We start from the raw sequence: 20,130 nt of genomic DNA, 5'->3' as shown, positions 1-20,130 counted from the left end.
CACCCGTGTCGCTGACACTGTCTGTCCTGGTGTCTCCTGTAAACTGCAGGCCCCCCGAGGGGCTCCACTCGGACAGCCACAGGGAGTGGCGCGTTTTCATGGAGAACCGTGAGGTCTGTTCTCTTGCAGTGACGCGCACCGCCCTTGATGCTCAGCGAGCGTCCAGGCGTTCATCGTTGCAAAACGGGAATATTTTGATTCCTTCGGGTACTAGCTGGAACTCGAACGTTAAAAAAAAATCTCCTTATACAAGAGTCAGTTCACATACAAGCGCCTGCATAGAAGCTTTATTCTTTCCCTTGATTTACCAGTTTTCAATCTAAGGTTATTTGAAATAATTTGGTCAGTTGGAGACCACCGGTGACAGGCTGTGACTGCAGACACATCCCAGGGCCAGCACTCTGATATTCAAATTGTCCCATTTTTAAGACTTTTACAGTTAATCTCTGCAAGGAGATTCTCATGGGAAACAAATAAAGATTATAAAAATTGTAACCAAAGCTTGAAAAGTTCCACTGTCCTTGTTCCTGAACTTGCATCCCTTACCTCTCCAATTCCCTTGTTTTCCCTGTAGCAGCCATCACGGGGGACCAGCTGCCTCCATCATGTCTCCCGTCAATGCTGTGTTCAGAACCTCAGCTGGTGAGTGACAAGGACATGGAGCTAATGCTAACTAGGTGTGCTCCACTCAGTGAGCAAATGCTAAGGCTGCACATTCTGCCTCAGTCAGTCTGGGAGCCATGACTGCCTCTCTACCAGGCTCCCCTGGGGGCATTGCTCCTACCGGCCTTGAGCCCTGGGCCTTGGTGGCTGCTCTGGGACCCCACCTGCAGAGCCCTACCTCCCAGCTGTGTCACCTCTGGAGGCATCTACTCAGCTGCACTGCACTGTGCACATGTGAAACACTGGAAATGCTGAGGTGAGGCTAGAATCCAGTCTAAGTCATGAATGGGGACGTGACTGGACATGCCCAATGACATGGCCCAAGTTCTGCTGACCTGAGCACACACACTGTGCGTGACCGGACTCGGGTTGACCCCCCCCACCCCGAGCGTGGGTGCAGGGCTGGCAGTGGGGTCTTTCTGGTTGGATGGTGGCGGTGGCAGCAGCTCCTGGTGCACCGTTGTCACATGCATCCCCTCACCCAGTTAGGCCGCACACAAGTCTAGGGAGAGAGGCAGGTATCGGCTCCATTTTCAAGTGAGCACAGGAGAGCTGGGTGAAGTCCTGTGACTTGTCGGTCCCACTTCTGATGATTGACAGGCTGGGGTCTGCTGGACACCAGGCCCACATTGTTAGGGACATACTGCACCTGGGTCTGCCAGAGTCCTGATCCATGGGGCCCAGGTGCCTGGCTGTGGTGGAGGAACTGGTCACAGCCTCTCAGGGACCATTCCTGAGGGCACCACAGAGGGCGGCAGCCATGCTGCCAACAGGTGTGAGCGAGCAAGCTCCCCAGGAGGCCATCCAGTCCCAGCACCAGGGCTCCTGTGCGACCCTCTCCAAGGTCAGAGTCAAGCAGATACTCCCTGTCCTGACCCTGTGTCTATTAGGGGTCCGAGGGCTGGGGTGTCACAGGCCACTACCTGTCCTGCCCTGCTCACCTGTCCTTCTGGCACGGAGGGGTCAGTGGGTGGGGGCCCTGATCCCCCTGCATGACAATCACACTCAGGAAAAAATGTTTCATTCCCAATTTAAACTTAAGCCATATTTACATGTTAGAAAACTCCATCTTTTTCAGTTTTATCATGAAAACTTTATATTAAAAATATAAAAACTTTCATACAAAGTTTGAGTCTATAAATAGGAAGCCATCTGCCTCTCTGAAAGGTGTTCTCAAAAGCACATGCTCAGCATTTTATTCACACGGTGGGGTCCTGGCCACGAGCCAAGCCCGTGCTGTCCTGGACCAGTCAGCTCGCTGTCCATGGCGCTGCCCCCGCGTTTGGTCCTTACAGGAAGAGCAAGTCCTCGGTGACAGTGGTTCCAGAGCTCTCCGGATTGGCCCAGGTAGCCGTGGTTCCATCTCCTCTGGGGTCTTCACCGAAACGAGTGGCACTGCAACGCAGCCAGCTCTATAGCAGCAGCCCAGCCCCGTCCCCGGCCCCGGCCCCGTCCCCGACCCCGTGTCCTGCCCCAAGCAGGTGCAGACTGTCACTGTCGTCGTCTCCCTCCTCCTCCTCCTCACTCTGCGGCGGTTCCGAGGGGCGCTTCACGCCCCGCTGCTTGGACATTGCCAGAGCGTACTGCACGTTGTAGCGGTTCCAGTCACAGCTGTAAAGTGCAGAGCAGGCACGTGGGTGGGTGCGGCCGCTGTTTTCTACTCCACTGAGAACCCTGGCTCGCCTAGCACCCACCACCTTCCCTGTGATCGGGAAAAAACCAGTCGGGGCTGCATGAGCCCCCACTTGCCCCACGTCTCCTCCTCTGGTCCCTGTCCCTGCCCCTGGGGACCCAGTGACTTCCCGACCCAGCCGTGGACCCGATCCAGATGGCTTCACCAGTCAGTTCCACCAGACACCTGAGGAAGCGCCGGCCGTTTCAGAGAGCAGACAGGGACACCCATTCCCCACATTATCAGAATAAAGAGAAACACTGCACAAGCGTTCCAATGTAGGAGACCCACGGTGAGGACAAGGAAAAGGGAAAAGGACGACGAGAACAGAGCACCTCCGTGGGAAACCTGAAACAGCCTGGAGGTCTGAGAGCATAGCCACAGCCTCCCCTGAACCAGTACACAACTGCCAGCTGTACCCCGACATCGGCATAAACCCCGAGACAATGAAGTCCAGGAACAATGCTTTCACATAAACCCCAAACCAGGTCCGATCTAACCAGAGGTACTGGCTCGTGGGACGGCTCTGAGTCCGGGAAGTGTCCGCAAGGGGAAAGCTCTTCCCCGGGGACGCAGTAAACGCAGCCAGGATACTCGGGAAGAAAAGCCTCAGGGAGGAAGGGCTTGTTTTAGACTCAGAAAGGCTGAGGAACCATGGGCCCCCAGGCCCAGACGCAGGCCTCTGTCTGTGGACACTGGGCTGACACAACAAGCAGAGACTCACCCTCAGTAATGGAGCTGGGCAGCCAGCACCACTCCTGACAACAGCACCTCGGACCCCACCTCTCTCCACTGGCCCAGGCAACGGCAGGGAGGGAGGGCCCCCCAGGAGAGAACAAGCTGCGAGGCCTTCCCGGGAGGGGCCAGAGAGCGCACGAACCATAAAGAAACTGCCCGGGGATGGGGGACAATGGCTCCTGCACTAGTCTAACTGAGCAATTTGTTTTCAACGCCAGGCCGCAGGTGATGCCGGCCAAACTGGAATCCCACTGAGGGGCGGGCCAGGCAGCTTTAGTTCATCAGCAGGAAGCGAACCAGCACCTTTTGTCCCCACGTCAGACACAGCCCTGCCTGGTGTGCAGCCAGCTGGCGAGGTGTCCCCCACCTGCCCACCGAGCACGCCAGGGACACGTACAGTTTGGAGACGGCGTCCAAGTGCTGCTGGATGCTCTTCTGCAGGAACTGAACGGCCGGCAGCAGCTTCCCCACCCTGGAACGGAGACGCCCTCAGTGCTGCACGTGCGTGTCAAGGCCCCAATCCCGCGTGTCAAGTTTCCCTTTCTGTCCACAAAGACCAGCAGATGGAGGGGCGTCGCAGACGAACACGGGAAGCACACCGTACCTGGCCTTCAGCTTCTGCCCGTGCAGCATGAGCAGTTTCTGAGTCCACAGAAGGTAGAATTCCAGGTGGCGAGACACTTCAAAGGACGAAGCCAAAAACTCAAGCACTTTGTCCACGTACACGTCAGGGAGGGAAGAGCAGACAACTTCGACTGGAAGAAGAGGAGCGGCCCAGGCTCACCGTGGGGGACCCACACCGGGGGGCCAGCCAAGGACCCCGTATGCCGGGGCGTCCACTACGTCCCGAGAGCCCCGCCCGCAGAGTGGACGCAGGCCCAGCCCCCGCCCACCCGCCCGATCTCCCGGCCGGCCACGCTCACTCTCGTCCGGGGGCACCGACTCCAGGGCCTCCTGCAGCAGCTTCCTCTCGTTCAGCCGGAAAGCCATGAGCAGCGCCCTGGTAAAGTCCCGCTGGCGCAGGGCTGCACGGACCCGCCCAGGGGTGACGCTGGTGTCCAGCTCGAAGGGGTCAAAGAGCAGCTGGGCATCCAGGGAGTAGATGAGGAGGCCCTCGGTGCTGGTGGCCGCCCAGCAGCGTCCTGCGAGGTGAAGTCAAGCGGCTCCTCAGCAGTGCTTCTCACCTTCCCCCTCATTCGGAGAGCAGATACTGAACCCACTCCCAGGGTCCCCGATGCAGCCACGGAAGGAGCATGGAGACGCCTTCCTCCTGCTCCTGCTGCAGACACCAGGTCCTCTCCGGAAGGAGCGCCCGGGCCACTGGCACACATCCTGCCAGCCTGGCCTGCACCAGGCAGGCCCAGCAAACCTTGTTGCGGGCAAACACTTCTGGCCTGCAGGCCATATGATCCCTGTGGCACCATCTCAACTCCACCGTGGTGCCGGGACAAAATGCGCAAACCGGCTGGTGTGGCTGGTCTGTAAGACTTTCCTCACAAAACCAGCAGGTCGCTGAACCTGCCCCCCCGGCCAGTCTGCACCCCGGCTCACAGCCGTACGATGTCATGTGCTGCTCTGGCCCTACTGCCCCTGTCACTCAGGAGTCTGCTGGAGGGTATCAGCCACCGACCCCGACACAAACCACGTGGTCTACAGACAGCACACAGCCACTGGCCCTGGGCCCTGGGGGCTCTGACTCCGCCCCCAGCAGCCCCTCAGAGCCGGTCTGCTGGACACTCTCGATGGTGGGGGCAGGGCAGGGGAAACAAGGCAGTTGGGGCAGGCCAGAAGGCAGCCCTCCAGGACAGTCCCAACTGGCACACACGCAGGACGCTCAGGGCAGGTACCCGCCTGCCTATTTCCACGTGCAGCCTGTCTGAGGTCACAGCTCTCAGAACCACCCTCCAGAGTGGACAAAGACACCCAGGTCCTACCTACGTGGGACAGTGCAGCCCAGAGGCAACCAGAAGCTCCGAGACTGAGCTCGTCCCTGGAGCAGAGGTGACAGGCCCGTCGTGCACACTGTGGGCCCGCACGCCCACCCCACCCCTTCCAGCACCAACAACCCGCTGCTTGGGGCTCACCAGTGGGAGAGAAGTGGAGCGAAGTCACCCTGATTTCAGGTTTGAAGTGACGAGAGCTCATGTCACCTGGAAACCAAAGGAACCACTCTCAGTTACAAGGCAGCACAACCCTTGCCACCCACCCGACAAGGGAGGGCCACTAGGGCCACTTGGCTGGCTGGGGGTGGCTGTGGGCCCACTGTGAGCGGCAGTCCTGCCCTGGCCCTCATGCCCCATCACAGATGCAGCAGGTGAGGCCTGTGCCCAAGCCTCAGACGTGGCTTCACGGGCACCTCTGGCCTCCACGTTAGAGCCCTTGGAGTGGAAGCGCCTGTGGGCTTCCAGCCTGGCGGGCAGATGGCTCATTTCTCCCCGGAAGAGGCCTCCGCCCAGCCCAGGACTGGGAGGGTCCCACCCCACCTGCCCACTGGTGCAATGCACCGCCGCATGACTGCACATGGCAGCTCTGGAGTGGAGGCCCGGACTCCCTGGGCTCTGTCGTCACATGCATCCTTCCTGGCACTTACTGTCGAGTTAGCTTTTCAAAGGGGAACATGTTCCCATGTGGAAATTCAGTGACACGAAGGTGACCCACGAGAAGTCAATCTCCTCGCTGCTCAACCTCACCCACCTGGAGCCCTTGCTGGAGCACGTTCTGTGCGTGCCCCCCAGAAATACATTGCAGGGGGCTTTCAACCTCGGGACAACCAATATGTGGTGCTGGGTCCGTGTGGGTCCTGCAGACCGCAGGCCTCTCCACATTCAATACCAACAGCAACCCACCGTCAAGCTGTGACAATCAGAATGTCTACAGCGGGGAGGACCAGCACTCTAACCCTGAGGATGAGGAACCACGCTCCCGGCATGGTCTCGAGGATGCACACAGCACAGGTGGGTCGCCACGGGGTGCAGGGAGCGCTCGGGACCTACACCAGCTCCGTCGGTCCTCCCCGAGCCCCCAGCCAGGTGCTGAGGTGCCCTGGCTCCCAAGCACACGGCAGGCCTCAGGTGCCCCGCGTGGGCATGAGCCAGGACTGGAATGAGGTGGCAGGTGGGTCAGCTGCCGCCAATGCCGTGCCATGTGGGCTTCTGGCTGTCCCTGTCCCTTCTCAACAGCCTACCTACGCCAACAGGGGACATAAGGGCCTTCTGCTCACCTTTCCTGACTCCTGGCAAAGGTACTGCGACTCCATTCTCCTCCCCAGCGTCTTGGTCAATTAGTGCCAGGTTGCCAAACTCTGTCATTTTCCTTCGGTTCAAAAATTCCTAGAAAAGCAAAACCCCGGAAGTTGCCTCGCCATCAGGGGTGAGCAGGGCGCGTCTCCCCACCTTTGCTGGTGTGCATACACACTGGAGGAGACCCAGCTCTGTCTGGAACACGCACAGGACACACGGACCCCAAGAAGAGAGGGGCGCACATGGGGGACGTCTGCCAGGCCCATCCTGGCCGCGCATCCTCAGGAAATGCCGAGGACACGTTCCTCCAGAAACACTTAGGAGGGCGAGACGGACGCCGCGTGCGCTCACAGCGTGACCCAGCCCCACCTGGGGCCCTGACAGCCCCCGAAAGTAGATGGAGCTTTGGAGCCCTGGCGCTCGCTCACCTCCATGGCATCCAGAGACAAGTTGCAAGAAATCTCAAACTTCTTCCTCAGAATCTGCTCCCTGACATGGTAGATGCACACGAACTTGGACATTCCTCCAGCCAGGACACTCTGACCATCGGCGGAGTAGCACAGAGTGGTAAAGGCCCTGATGCAGGGGGATGGCGGCTCAGGACCACGCCGGGCCCTCAGCCCGCGGCCCTCCCACTCATATTCCCCCACGGCTCACGGCCCCGACGCCTGCGGGCCCTGAACCTGCAGCTCAGAATGTCCAGTGCCCGCTCCCTGAGGCAGCAGCACGCCCACGTGGGGGGTGGGGACTGCAGCCTCCACAGCACGACCTCCGCACAGAGGGCTGCCTGGCTCATCAGGGCGTGTCCTTGTTGAAGTCAGAATGAAGAGGGGGCCACCCTCCCCGGGGCTGCTCGCAGGGCCGGAAACCAGGCACCTACTATCCCACTTGCTCACAGGACTTGAGACAGTGACCTTGGGTCTGACAGTGGATTCTTTGATGTGACACCAAAAGCATAAGCAACAGAAAAAAAAAACCAGACCAACTGGATGTCTTCGAACTCAAAAACCTTTGTGCTTCAAAGGACATCAGCAAGGAAGTGAAGACGACCCACAGAACGGGGGAGATGTCTGCAATTCGCATACTGACGGGGAGAGCTCTCGCGCCTCAACGACAGACGCCCCAATTAAAACAGGCAAATGCTCTGGAGACGTGCTTCTCCCAAGGCACATTCAAACGGCCAGTCGCCCCCGAGATGCTCACGGCCAGCGGCCGGGAGATGCACATCAGAACCGCGAATCCCGCCCACAGCCCGCGGAACGGCTGTAACTTCAAACAGCAGACAGTAAGGCGTGCAGGGACGCCGGGGGGTCTCGGAACCCTCCCACCCTGCATGGGAGACGCCGCGGCCTCCTGGGACAAGTCTGGCAGTTCCTCAGGAACTGACAGTCACCCCACGGCCGGTCACCCAGCAGCTCGTCTCCCAGGGACAGGCCTCCGAACTCTGAGCAGGGGCGTCGCACTGCCCGTCCCCGAATGCTGCTCAGAGCAGCAGCGCTCACACAGCCCACCGAGTGCAAGCACACTGCAGCCTCCTACCCGCACAAACCCCAGCACAGCCTCGACGTGTCCTCTGGGCAACAGCCGACAGGCTCCTGGGCTCCGAGGGCAGGGCCCACACCCCACGCCGCACACCCCACGCCGCACCCACAAGGCACTCACTTCCCCTTGGCCGAGTGCTTGGCGGTGACCTTGTCCAGCTCCTTCCTGCCCGTCTTGAGGTCGTGCCTGCCCTCGATGGAGCCTGTCTGCACGGCATTCTCGGGGTCCCAGAAGGTGATCTGCGAGTTCAGCGTGGCCACAGCCAGCTCGGCACCGTCGGGACGAAAGGTCACAGCCAGAGCTGGAAAGAGGTACAGAATCAGGGCCTGATTAAGACCCTGGGCTCCAGCACACGGGCCACAGCCTCGCTCGTCCTCATCACCAGCTCGCTCCCTGACGGACCGCTGTGGGTGGGGTGGGGATGGGGGCACACAAGCGCTCCCTGAGAAACTCCGCCCCTCCGGGGAGGTCCTGGGCCCCAGCACCAACAGCTCAGAGCCATGGTGGCTGCGTGCGCAGAGGAGCAGGGGGGCCAGGAGGGGCAGAGGCAGGCCTGGGCAGAGGCCAGCCTGGTGGGCGGCACGGCTGGGCAGAAGTAAGTCCCACGGAAGTCACGGCAAAGGTTCTGATAGAACCACAGGGCCAACTGCAAACAGACAAGTGGAAGTGGAGGCCAGTGTGGAGGCTCCAGAGGCAGGACGCCGCCTGCGAAGAGCCTGGCCCAGAGCTGGGGGGACCGCAGGGAAGCAGAGAACCCCGCAGAGACCGGTGAGTTGTGCGGCCGGCAAACGTGTCCGGTCTTTGCCATGACTAGTGACCTCTGCTGCAGCAGGGGGGAACAATCCCGAAAAGACACCTACACTCGGCCCGGCTGGGCACCGGGAAGCCACTCGGGCAGCAGGGCCCACACAGCCCGCCTCTCAGGGCCAGCGGCGAACCCACAGGCAAGTGCCGAGTGGCGGAAGCTGCAGCCCAGGCCCCACTGCTCTCCTGACCCTTGTCTCCCCAGCTGACACCAGGTGACATGACAGGGCAGCCCGCCCCGAGAGCTGCAGGGTCCTTGGGGACGCTGGGCTTATACCCAAACACACAACCAAGACGGCGGGACAACACTGAGACCAGCCCTTCCACCCGCTCCCCCCCAGGCAGCTTACCGTCAGAGGTCAGCGCCAGCGTCTCTGTGGTCCTCCAGCTGTCCACCATGTCCCACAGCCGCACTGTCCTGTCCCAGGAGGCGCTGGCCAGGACCGACTTCATCGGATTAAAGCACAGACCACTGATGGGCCCCTCGTGGCCGGACAAGACCTACAGCGGTTCAGAGGTTTAAGGGGTGAGAGCCTCGGGGGTGCCGTGCTGCACACTGGGGCGGGCACACACTGTCTGCTGAAATGGCCCGAGTGGCCCAGGCTGTGAGATGAGGGGGCCGGGGAGGGCGCCAGGCCGGAAAACGCGCGTCAACAGCGACCTCCGTCCCACTCGCGTCCTTAGGTCAGTGGGAGGTGCCCTAACTGCGGGTAGCGTGTGCCCCCCACCCCAGCCGGCCCCTTCCAGAGAGGCTCCCTCACCTCAAGCAGCCTGCCGGTCTGCATGGACCAGATGAAGATCTCAAAGGAGTCCTGGGCCCCGGCAGAAACGATCTCCCCGCTCGAGTCCACCGCCACACAGGAGAACTGGCTGGGCCGTGGGGACGTAAAGGTGCGGAAGTTCCGGTACCTGCAGGAGGGGAGGAGCAGGGCTGGCACTGCTGGCCGAGGTCCCCACCTCATGTGTTCCCAGGGCCTGAATGCTGGGGCCTCACCCCTGAGCTTCTGTCTACAGCACGTGCTTCCCAGCAAGCCGGATCCCTCAGCCTCCCTCTCACAGCCCAGCACAGAGGGACAACCTCTGAGCCACAACCTGAGCAGGAAGGTCACCTGTGAAGGTCAAATGCTCTCACGGTCCCGTCCATGGAAGAGGTCACAATGACGTAGCCGGTGGTGGTGAAGGTCACGCCCGTGACCCCGCTCGAGTGCTCCGTAAAAGTGATGAAGCAGAAACCGCTGAGAGTGTTCCAGACCTTGACCTGTGACAGGCAGCCAGGGAGGGGCGGGTGGGCCACGGCTTGAGAGCACATGTACCCAGGGACCCCCGACACACACGCACAAATCCTGTGTGGGCACGGAGGCCTGGAGAGGCTGCCTGCCCAGTGTGTCCTCCTGCTGGCCCGATGAGGAAGGGCGGGGCATGGTGGGGGGCCCTGTGTCACCCTGGGAGGTGCAGCAAGCACTCGCCTGGGGCAGAGGGTGGCAGCTGGCTCCGCAGACCCGTCAGCCAAGCAGCTGCGTATCTACAAGACCCTGGGCCACAAACAGGGAGACACCTAAACCCTCTCCCTCAGACCCAGGGAAGTGTGTCAACGCCCTTTGTCCAGCCCAGACACAGCAAGGTGCGCCCATGAGCTCTAGGCTGAACCACAGTGGGGCCTGGCCAGTCCCGTGCCCCAGCCAGCAGGCCAGGCCAGGCCACGCCCCCTTGCTGCTGACCAGACTGACCTTGCCGTCGTCCCCGCCGGTCACGATGTACTGCCCGTCGGGGGAGTAGGCCAGGGACACCATGCTGTTGAAGTGGCCCTGCTGCTTGAGCACGTAGGACTCGCTCTGCCACTCCCACACCAGCAGCTGGCCCAGGCCTGAGGAGCACATGGGCGGGATGCTGGGGACCCACTCACCACACCGACTGCCTGAGATTCCGGGTGGGCCCGTGTGGCCCTGACTCGTACTGACACCATGACTGCCCGTCTTGCTGAGGGAGGAGTCAGCAGGGACAGAGTGGCCCTGCCATGCAACCCGCCAGAGGAGACTGTGTTCTAGAAGTCTCTCTGACTGGTCCTCCACACAAGAGCCACCCGCTGACTGCTCTGCTCACACAGGCCCCTGAAGGCATCGCCCAAGCCAGGGGAGACCTAGGCCCCGAGGGACCACAGGCCACATCCCAGGGCAGGAGCACTGTCCTGTTCTCACACAACCGGGCGGGAAGACGGACCTGAGCAGCCCAAGGCGATCCAGTCCCCAGAGCTGTTGATGGTGACGGACTCGATCCTCTGATCCGAGACACTGAGCAAAGAGCAGGACCGGGTGAGCACATGAAGAGCCTCCTGTCCTCACCCTCGCGGTGGCCGGGCAAGCAAGGCCAGGGCCAGGTCCTCTGGCCTACCCACCTCTCCCCACCCCCTTCAATGAACCCAGCGCATTTAAAGCATCAGAAAACCCAGAGTGATGATGCCCTGTTTTCAAAACCCTGAGCCCGTCATTTTGTGAAACCAGGTTTGATTTACTCTATGTTCCCAAGATGCAGAAGGGAAAAAACCAAAATGAAAAATAAAAACGATGTGACCCATACATGGGACTAGGGTTTCCAGGCGGGAATTCCCGCCCGTTCCCAGGAATTTTTTTCGCTTTCCTGTTTCCGAATCCCAATATATAAACTGTTTTCTGTTCTCCACGATGAATCATTTCCACAAAGTGACGCCCAATACTACCAACCACCTGGGTTCAAGGAGCCGATCTTCCCGATTTCCCAACTTTTCTCAGGATTCGGGAACAGAAAAGCAAAAAAAAATTCCTGAGAACGGGCGGGAATTCCTGCCCAAAACACCTAGCGCTAAATAGGAAAAATGTCTAAGAGACACATTGTATTATTTTGTTTCCCATTGTGGGCATTACTGGGTTCAAGGGGCCGATTTTCCCGATTTCCCAACAAACTTTTCTCGGGGTTCAGGAAAGGGAAAGCGAAAAAAATTCACGAGAATGGGTGAGAATTCCCTCCTGGAAACCTTACGTGGGACCAAAGCCCATGGGAGGGGACTGAGTGTCCAAGATGGGGGCGAGGGCAACAACACCTGAATCCCCTCCAACCCACCTTCCACCTGGCTAGGCCAAAGGTGAGGGCAGGTGTCTGGGGAAGCCATCCATGCAGCCACCCAGGACTCCTGGCCACTCCAGGGCCTGTGTTCAGCGGAGGCACAGCACGGCCTCTGTCCGCTCCCCTGCCAGCGCTTGAAGCTGCCACACAGAGCAGAGGTGCCCACCTCAGGGAGTGGATCAGGTTGAACTCTGGGAGCTCATGAAGGTGGAAGATTCCAGAAGCAAAACCAGTGACCAGGAGGTGGATCTTCCTGTGATACGCTGCAGCTGTCAGACTGTTAAAGTCACCTTCTTTATTGAAAAAGTACCTAATAAATGGGGGACAGCAGAGTTGTGGGAGGGGCCAGAGAGCCAGGCTGGTATAAGCCAGGCCTGGGACCCGCGGGCCACAGGCCCTCACTCCATGCCAAGCAGCGGCCCAGCCAGCCCAACTGCACTGTCTCTCGCTCCTCTGAGGACGACTCCCTATTTCCTTGTGTCCGCAGCTCTCCTCTCCCAAAGCCCCCTGGCCCCGCGCTCAGGACACGAGGCCCTCTCAGGTGGTCCCCAGGGATAAGCTCGCAGAGCCACAGCCTTGGTCAGTGCCTCTGGGCCCTCCTGCCCAGGTCGCCTGCGGCAGGGGACCTACTTGGCCAGCCGTGAGTACTTCACTTTGCCCTGCTGCTCCCCCGCAGCCGGCGTGGCTTTCCCTCGGATGGTGGTCTCCCGCTCTCCCTCGTCCCCCTCGTCCTCGTCCTCCTCCCTCTGCAGCAGGTCCGCCTTCCAGCCTGTGGGGGCTTTCAGCCGCAAGCCCTCAGGGGGGGTGTCACACTGCCACACACACAGGGCTCCGTCCTGGCTGAGCGTGTACAACTGCAAAGGGAAGCACACGGGTGGGTGTGGGTCGCCCTCACCCCTGGCCGCACCGACCGCAGGCAGCGTGACAAGAGCCTTGTCTCGGCCTCATCCGTTCCGCCAAAGCCCCTGTGCACCGGGCCAGGCGACTCCCCACAGGCAGCCGACTGCCACTGCTGATTTCCCAGATGACCGGGGGGTCCTCCAGGCGGGCCCAGCACCCCACTCACGGCTGTGACCCAGGATGCTATGGACCAGGGGTTCTGGTGCAGGGACGTACGTCCAAGCTACTGCATTCAAAGAAGCAGGCCACGATGGCGTCCTTGTGTCCGCCCAGCGCGTAGTAGATGAGGTTGTCCCAGCGCTCGGCCCCAAACACCCACGTAGACATGTCTTTGCTCCCGACCGCAAAGCACCTGCAGAGAAAACATAGCTCGTGTGGGGGGCTCCCGGCTGACTGCCGCCCAAACCCAGGGTGACGGGGGACGGGTCACAGGCACTGACTGCTTCCCTCCTGTGTCTCCTGGGACCAGGAGCATCGGTGGATGTGTGTCACTGTCCCTCCTTGAAAAGCAGTCTCTACGGAGGCATGCGGAGGGCAGAACCAACCACCGGCCCGCTGGGTGCTGCGTGGGGAACCTGCTCCTCACGCCTCCCTGAAAAGGCAGGAAGGCTCGGCCTTGGGGAGCCCACCCTGCTCCGCAGATTGCCAGAGGGGCTGACACACTGCCTGGGGCCACGTCCCCCTACCACTCTGTGGCCTGGCGTTCATGAGAACAGCTGGTCTTATGTATTAATACAAAGCGGCAGCCACCGTCAGCCTCCGTCTCTCCCTACCACAGAACACAGGGCAGCTGAGAAAAACGCAGCTGCTCTCAGGTGCCTCTGGGAACCATTTGGGATAGAGACGGCGGCCGTGAAAGGATGGACTAGGGCAACCCCAGCACCCACGCTGGGAGAAGCCCACCAATGAGCCCACTGACCACGGCCCACCAGACATTTGGCAGCATGAACTCGGCCTCAGTGCACTGGCCAGAGCGCACCTCCTCAAGTGCTAGATTCTGTTCCCCGGTCTCAGAGGGCCAGGCAGCGTGGCCCTAACTCAACAGGAGCCCTCCCTGCACACAGACCCCTGGAGGCTCAGGAGGGCCTTTCAGATGGAAACTTCGGGTGTGACAAGGGGCTGGTGACAGGGGTCCCTGATGGCCCCTCCCAGGCCTCACCGAGAGTCGTCTGTCCAGTCGATACATGTGGTCTCGTCGTAGGGCCCAAAGTAGGTTTTGTCCAGGACAAACGCATTGAATTCTCGCTTCCTCCCAGGGGCGTGGTACATCTGAGCAATATTGCCTTTTGTGACGACGAATTTTCTGCAGCAGGAACGGGAGCAGTCAGCATTTAACACCAGGGAGCCCTGAGGCCAGCTCAGGGCCTTGGGCGGACGGTGCACCTGCTGAGGCCAGGTTCCTACGAGAGGCAAACCTGGGTGCCTGCCTCTCCTTGGCCCCAAGGGGACCCAGGCCAAAGGAGGACAGATGCAGACCCAGGGAAGGGACCCATCCCGCGGGTGCTGCCACACCTCGGCCCTAGGACAGGCCCCCTCAGGCACTCCCGCCAGTCCGGTCACCAACGCCAGGACCAGCTCAGACAGCTCCGGGTGGAACCGAAAGGAAGACACCGACCCTGCGTGACAGGCACCAAGGAACGGCCTCCGCCTCGGATGCCGCTCTGGGGGTTTCTGAGTGTGGACGTGGGTGGGGATTCATGGATGAAACCCCGAGCTTCCCCTGCACGGCTCACCCAGGCCGGCCCAGGGCTGACAGCCTGGGAACAAGCCTTTCCTTCAGGCCTTCGACCTGCCCCACACAACACCCGCCTCACTGGCACTTCCGAGTCGGGGCTCCTTCAGCCCCGCTGTCTGGAGGCCATGAGACCCGCTGTGGGCCGGGCCGGGCCGGAGTGGCGGAGGCAGGGGCTGCGCCCGCGGCGCCCTGCAGGAGCCTGGACTCGGTGCCGGGACTGTCTGGCCGGCCCACACCAGGCCCTGGCACAGGGTCCCAGTGACCCCTCCAGGTCCGCACGAGCCAGCGCCGGCCCTCCACAACGCCCCCATCCGGAGCACACGGGCCATACCTGCCATCAGGGGAGAAGGAGACGCTGTGCACAGAGCCCTTGAAGTGGAAGTGGTGCAGCACGGCCCTGCAGCCCAGGCTGACCAGCAGCGCGTCCCCCCCTGCAGGAAGGGAGGGAGAGTGGCAATGGCCATTCGCCCCACACAGCGTACATGCATGGAGGTTCGGTTCCCACTGTAGCAGCACAGCTCTGGAAAGCGCCCCCATCCACCCAACACACACAGCCCCGCTCCCCTTTGAGGCCCAGGGCACACAGCAGGGAGGAGCCCAGGCACGTCCACCCACCCCCACGCCTACACACCAGGGCCCCAGACGTGGAAGCAACAGGGGTGGGGACCCAGCAGGACTTGGAGTCGGCCTCTGGTCACCCTGATGCCCAAATCCACCCCCCAGCCAGTGCCACCGGTCACCACCCTGCACCACTGTCTCATCTCTGCGCTGAGGACGTCACCTTCATCGACGATGATGGCGAGGCGGCCGTCTGGGGACAGCCCCACACACTTGATGTTGTACCGCGTGGCCAGGGGCAGAGTGTTGGACTTGTTGCTGAGACACAAAGCAGAGCCGAGTGTTGGTGTCATGTCGTCAGCCGGGGAGGCTGGGACCACCAGCCCACCGCCCCCACCACATGCACCTCCTGTCCCCGGGAGCCCCGGGGCCAGAGCTCATCACTAATCCTTGCTCCTCGCTGAAGGGAAAGGAAATAAGGCAACGTCCCTGGACAGAGTTCTGGAAAGCATATTAAAGAGCTTAAAAACAGGCTTTGCATGTGTCAATTTTGCTTCTAGGACCACATCCCAGGAAGACTAGGATGACGTGAGAGAGAGAAAGCCAGAAGCAAGCTAACTGCCCAATGGGAGGGATTAACTGCAAGGTCAGTTCACCCATCTAAAACTTTTTACAGAAATAGGAAAATGCACAAAAATGGAAAAATAAGTAATATTAAAGACAAGTAACTATTAGGTTAGAGTCTAATTTTGTTATTTTATTTTCCAATTTTTCTTCAATGAACATGATTGTTACTGTAGAGAGGAGCCCCCCTGAGATAGCATTTAAACAAAACAGTGACAGTAATGACCATGCCAGCAGCCAGCCCTGGGCACACCCCACACAGGCACCGCTCTTGGGCTCTTTAGCAAAGGACTTGCAGAGAAGGCTCGTACTATTGTCCCATCTTACAGACAGAAAAACTGAGGCCTGCAGAGCAGGGCAGAAACCCAGACAGCCTGTGACAGGAGGATCCCGCCCAGAGGATCCCGTCTGGGAGGTGGTGACAGCCCGTTCAGTCCTTCCCCTTATGAAAGTCACACGCTGGTTCGGGAACCCAAGCAAGCAGAAGTCACATGCGGCAAGCACTGTGCTGAGAGCAGGAGTCCAGGGCGGCTTCCATGCCCCCAGTGCCTGTTACACAATGAGCAGACACAGGACGTCTACCTTGAAGGTCACAGCGACCTGGATACACGCGGTTTAGCTGAGGAAGGAGAACAAAGAGACTGGGCTCCACGGCCAGGTCCACTCCACATAATCCTGTGGTCCCCTCGGTGGACTTAATTAACGGGTGAACCATTAAGAGGAAGTTGCGGAAGACGCCATGGATTTTTACATGCCAACTATAATGACTACTACTGTTAACATCATTTTAGCATACTTACTTTTTAAGGTCAAATACAGTGATTCTATTTCCCACAGGACTGATAACTGAATTTCCATCACATGTAAAATTTAAGTTTCCACACCGATAGACTGTCCCCAGCAAATTTGAAAACTGGAAAGAAAACAGAGCGTCAACTTCAGAAAAGGGCTACATGAGGCACGCCGTCCAGGAGATGGTACAGAGCCTGTGCAGGGCCCCTGACCATCCCCTGACACACTTGCTGGGCACCTATGTGGCCCAGGCCTGAGCAAGAGAGAGGAAGGATGGGTGAGTCCAACGCCCAGGGCCCGAAGCCCTCACTGAGTGGGGCAGGGCACCGAGTGCCAGGGAAACCTCCACAGACAGGGGTCTGCCAGGGGGAGGGGAGGACAGGGCCCACATCTCAGGAAGAGAAAAGCTGCGGCAATGGATCAGCGAGCGCTCCAAGTGCATCGTGGGTGCAAGGCTTCCTGAACAGTTGCCTGCCGGCATCCTAGTATTAACTCATTCATTGATTCAATCATCAAATGTGAGGTTCCCTGGACATAGCTCTGTGGGCACGGTCTCTGCCCTCAGCGCCCTCACAGCCTAGGCCCAGGAGGCAGGGCTACGGAGAGACAGAGTGTGGAGCACGGTGAAGACACACACCCCAGCAGCAGGGGGAGGGGGGGAGGGGGGGAGAAAAGGGGGGAGAGAGGGGAGGGGGAAGAAAGGGGGAGAGAGAGAGAGAGAAGCATTTCAGAGGGTGGGCCGGGAAGGGCCCATGGAGGGGCCGCCTGAGCTGGAGCCCGGATGAGAAGGAGCCAGTCTGGCCAGCATCCAGAGCTGTGAGCCGGCAAGGACCCGAGAATATGAGGGAAGCCACAGGGGGAGCTTGCTCAGCCCAGAAGGTTTTAAGCAGAGGCGTGGTGGCGTGGTCCCATTCCCACGCTTTGAAGACCATGCCAGTGACCACGGAGGCAAGAGAAGCAGGGAGGCCAGGGAGGCTTCTGTGCAATGCCACACAGAAGGTGAGGGTGTCCCACCAGGATGGAGGGCAGATGAAGGGCAGGCCCCTGCCAGGAGCTGGACACCGGAGCGGGGTGGCTGGGTGGCGGCGACAGAGCCCCTGCGGGTGTGGGTTAGAGGCGAGCGTTAGGACGTAAGCCTCAAGGTCTGGGCGGCGCCAGGACGTGCTGTTCGTGCTAAATGCTAAAATCTAGCCCAGTATGTTGCAGACGAGCTAGACCAGAACCACAAGCAGCTCAGTTTAGCCAGCTGCACAGAAGAAATCAACGAGCACTTAACCAAACCAGTGCAGGTAAGTGACAGCTTTGGGAACGATTCCCCCGCCTCCCTCACTTCTCACAAATAAAAATAAAACCTTTTTGTTCCAGCAAGACTTGGGCTCCTTTGGCTCAGACACTCCCAGCGGCAAACCCCCTGTGCTCGGTTACAGCGCGGGGGTGGGGTGCAGCCGCTGGGGGCCGGCACGGGGCTGGGGCTGACCAGGGCGCGTGACCCGACCCTGCGGAAGAACCACCTCCGAGGGCTGGGACCAGCAGGTCAAGGCTACGCCAAGGCCCGGCGGCCCAGGCGAGCGGGCGGTCCCGGGTCCGGGTCCGGAGCGGCCGAGGAGGCGAGGGCAGAGTGCCGTCGGTGGGCCTGCTCCCGCCGCCCCGCTCGTCTGCGCCCGCACCCCTCCCGCGTCTGCGCGGCCTCTGGGAACCGGGGTCCAGACCCGGGCCCGCCGCTCCCGCCCCATTCAGGAGGCGACAGGGCCTGCCTCGGGCTACCCGGTGAGGACAGGGCTGCGGACGCCGAGCCCACCCAGGCCCCGTCCGCTGGCCGCCGAGCGAGCGGCAAAGCCCCCGCCTCGCTCCCCGTGCCCCATCCCGACTCCCCGTCGCCGAGGCCGCTCACCCGGTACGCGAACTTCATCGCGGAGACCGCACGTGTCCCACCGCGCAGCCCCCGCCGGCGCGCAGCAACCACTTCCGGGGCGCACCGCGACCTCCGCCACAGCGCCCCACGCGGCCCGGAGGAGCGGCGTCCCAGCCTGCGGGCCCGCCCACGCCCCGCCCCGAGGCGGAGCCTGAGCCCACGGGCCACACCCCCACGCTGTCCCGGAGCCCAGCACCTAGGCGGCGAGCTGGGCGCATTCTGGGGAGGCCCTGGTGCTCCGGGCTCGCCCTGCCGCCCGAGAACCGTTCATGCACGGAGGAGGATGAGAAGGTCCGACCCCGCGCTCTTTTAGTAGCTTCGGATTATGAAAGGGGGACCAAAAGAATGGGATTCTGAATCAGCGTGGAAAACCACACTTTCCCGAAGAAACTGTATTAGCGACGCTACCAACCATCACAGAGGCAATTACAATACTTTGTCAAAGGCTAGGTCGGCAAATATGTCTACAAAAAAACCCTGAAACCTCTGACGACTCAAATGTCTTCGTTCTTGTGAGCTACTGGGTAACAAACTATGAGAACAAATCCCTAACGCTCCCGCCAAAGTGCCTGCTCTACGTGCCGGACTCGGAAGCAGGGTCAGGGAGAGAAAATCAGACAAAGTGTGTAGCTCTGCACACTCAGTTTTCACCCACAGCAAAAGAACCGAGTTCAAATCAGCAAAGTTTCTTCTTAAAATGTGTATTTTCAGAATTATAATGCTTACATTTTAAACAATCTTAATACAATGCTTTTAGTCTAACAATATATTACAGAATAATGTGAAAAATGACTTTTATAGTAAACCATGAAAATGGAATACCTGCAGCATCAAAGTCACCGTATCTAACCTTTTCCAGTCACAGAATCCCAGCAAACCGGTCGTAATTGTCTTACAGCCTGACATATAGGATTCATACATAAATTTAGAGATAGGGGCATTTTCATGAAAAATCTGATTTTAAAATCATGTAGGATTTATTTTAAAGATTCCAGTTGACTGTAAAACATTGCCATCAGCCTCGTTTGTTCTTTTACATAAAGTAGTATAACTTTTCATTTTATATACACACTTGGAGTGTTTAATTTCATTTTAGGACCCAATCTTATTTCAACACTAAAGGAAAACTGAATAGAAGCTTGTGTGTACCTTCGCTAAGACTTACTGATGCAGGAGTCTAATGCAGGTCGGCCTTTGCTGACAATGGAACTGCAGGTAGAAGTCATTTTCAGATTAAATACAACAATTTTCACATTAGAATCAGAAGTTATAATTTTTCCAATCATAGGAGACCCCATGAAATTCACCAAAATTATAACTTATTTTCTTTTCCGTTTGTTAGTATTTACATCTTCCACACATATTTGTGAAATGGCTGCATATTCTGGTTTTTAGACTCACATTCAGTATCGGGCTTCACAATTATTTAACAGCTGCTGCATCTTTAGCAACAAAACCAGCTTGTCTCAAACGCATAAGCCTTATTTTAAACACAACAAAAATCAAATTACAGCTTTTTACTTGAAAACAACAAAGGACTTCAAGTTTTAGGTGGCATTCTTCTTCTGTGTAAAAAACAAAAACAAACAAAAAACCCCCGGACACTAATGTAACACATTGCAAGAGATCTTTTGGGTAATTAGAGGAAAAAAATAAACCTGGGATAAATTTGATTTCATTCAACTTCTGGACAAGAAGAAACGACCATAAACATTTTTTATTTTCCCTTCGTTTTTCCCCTCTAAATATAAATGTAATTAGAGAATTTCATTCTGCGATTAGAAGACAAAAATCAAACAGAGATAAGGTAATTACTGAATCACAGTCCCCTTTCCAGAAAAAAGAGGGAAAGCTG

The 20,130-nt window shown here is 58.9% G+C and overlaps 1 protein-coding gene across 3 annotated transcripts; it reads right to left on the bottom strand.

The window, feature by feature from the left end:
• Positions 1-1,733: 1,733 nt before the first annotated feature.
• Positions 1,734-18,381, bottom strand: PWP2 (PWP2 small subunit processome component). Of its 3 annotated transcripts, none has more exons than XM_033089799.1 (21): positions 18,255-18,381; positions 16,372-16,484; positions 15,354-15,448; positions 14,721-15,265; positions 13,814-13,957; positions 12,871-13,006; positions 12,385-12,608; positions 11,921-12,064; positions 10,876-10,946; positions 10,386-10,522; positions 9,768-9,916; positions 9,420-9,567; positions 9,009-9,159; positions 7,975-8,155; positions 6,741-6,888; positions 6,294-6,402; positions 5,158-5,223; positions 3,997-4,215; positions 3,678-3,828; positions 3,471-3,545; positions 1,734-2,274 (listed from the first exon to the last, which is right to left on the bottom strand). In XM_033089799.1, the coding sequence occupies exons 4-21, from the start codon at positions 14,924-14,926 to the stop codon at positions 2,076-2,078; spliced, it is 2,658 nt and encodes an 885-aa protein (XP_032945690.1). In that variant the 5' UTR covers positions 14,927-15,265; positions 15,354-15,448; positions 16,372-16,484; positions 18,255-18,381; the 3' UTR covers positions 1,734-2,075. The 3 variants fall into 3 exon arrangements, with proteins under 3 accessions (XP_032945690.1, XP_032945711.1, XP_032945700.1); XM_033089820.1 differs by lacking the exon at positions 15,354-15,448 and having other exon boundaries at positions 14,721-14,820; positions 15,171-15,265; positions 18,255-18,375; XM_033089809.1 differs by lacking the exons at positions 15,354-15,448; positions 18,255-18,381 and adding an exon at positions 17,716-17,898.
• Positions 18,382-20,130: the final 1,749 nt, after the last annotated feature.

This window comes from Rhinolophus ferrumequinum, chromosome 2 (assembly GCF_004115265.2).
Source record: "Rhinolophus ferrumequinum isolate MPI-CBG mRhiFer1 chromosome 2, mRhiFer1_v1.p, whole genome shotgun sequence".
In the NCBI taxonomy this organism is placed as follows: Eukaryota; Metazoa; Chordata; class Mammalia; order Chiroptera; family Rhinolophidae; genus Rhinolophus; species Rhinolophus ferrumequinum.
This window is presented reverse-complemented; position numbering and strand designations above follow the sequence as displayed.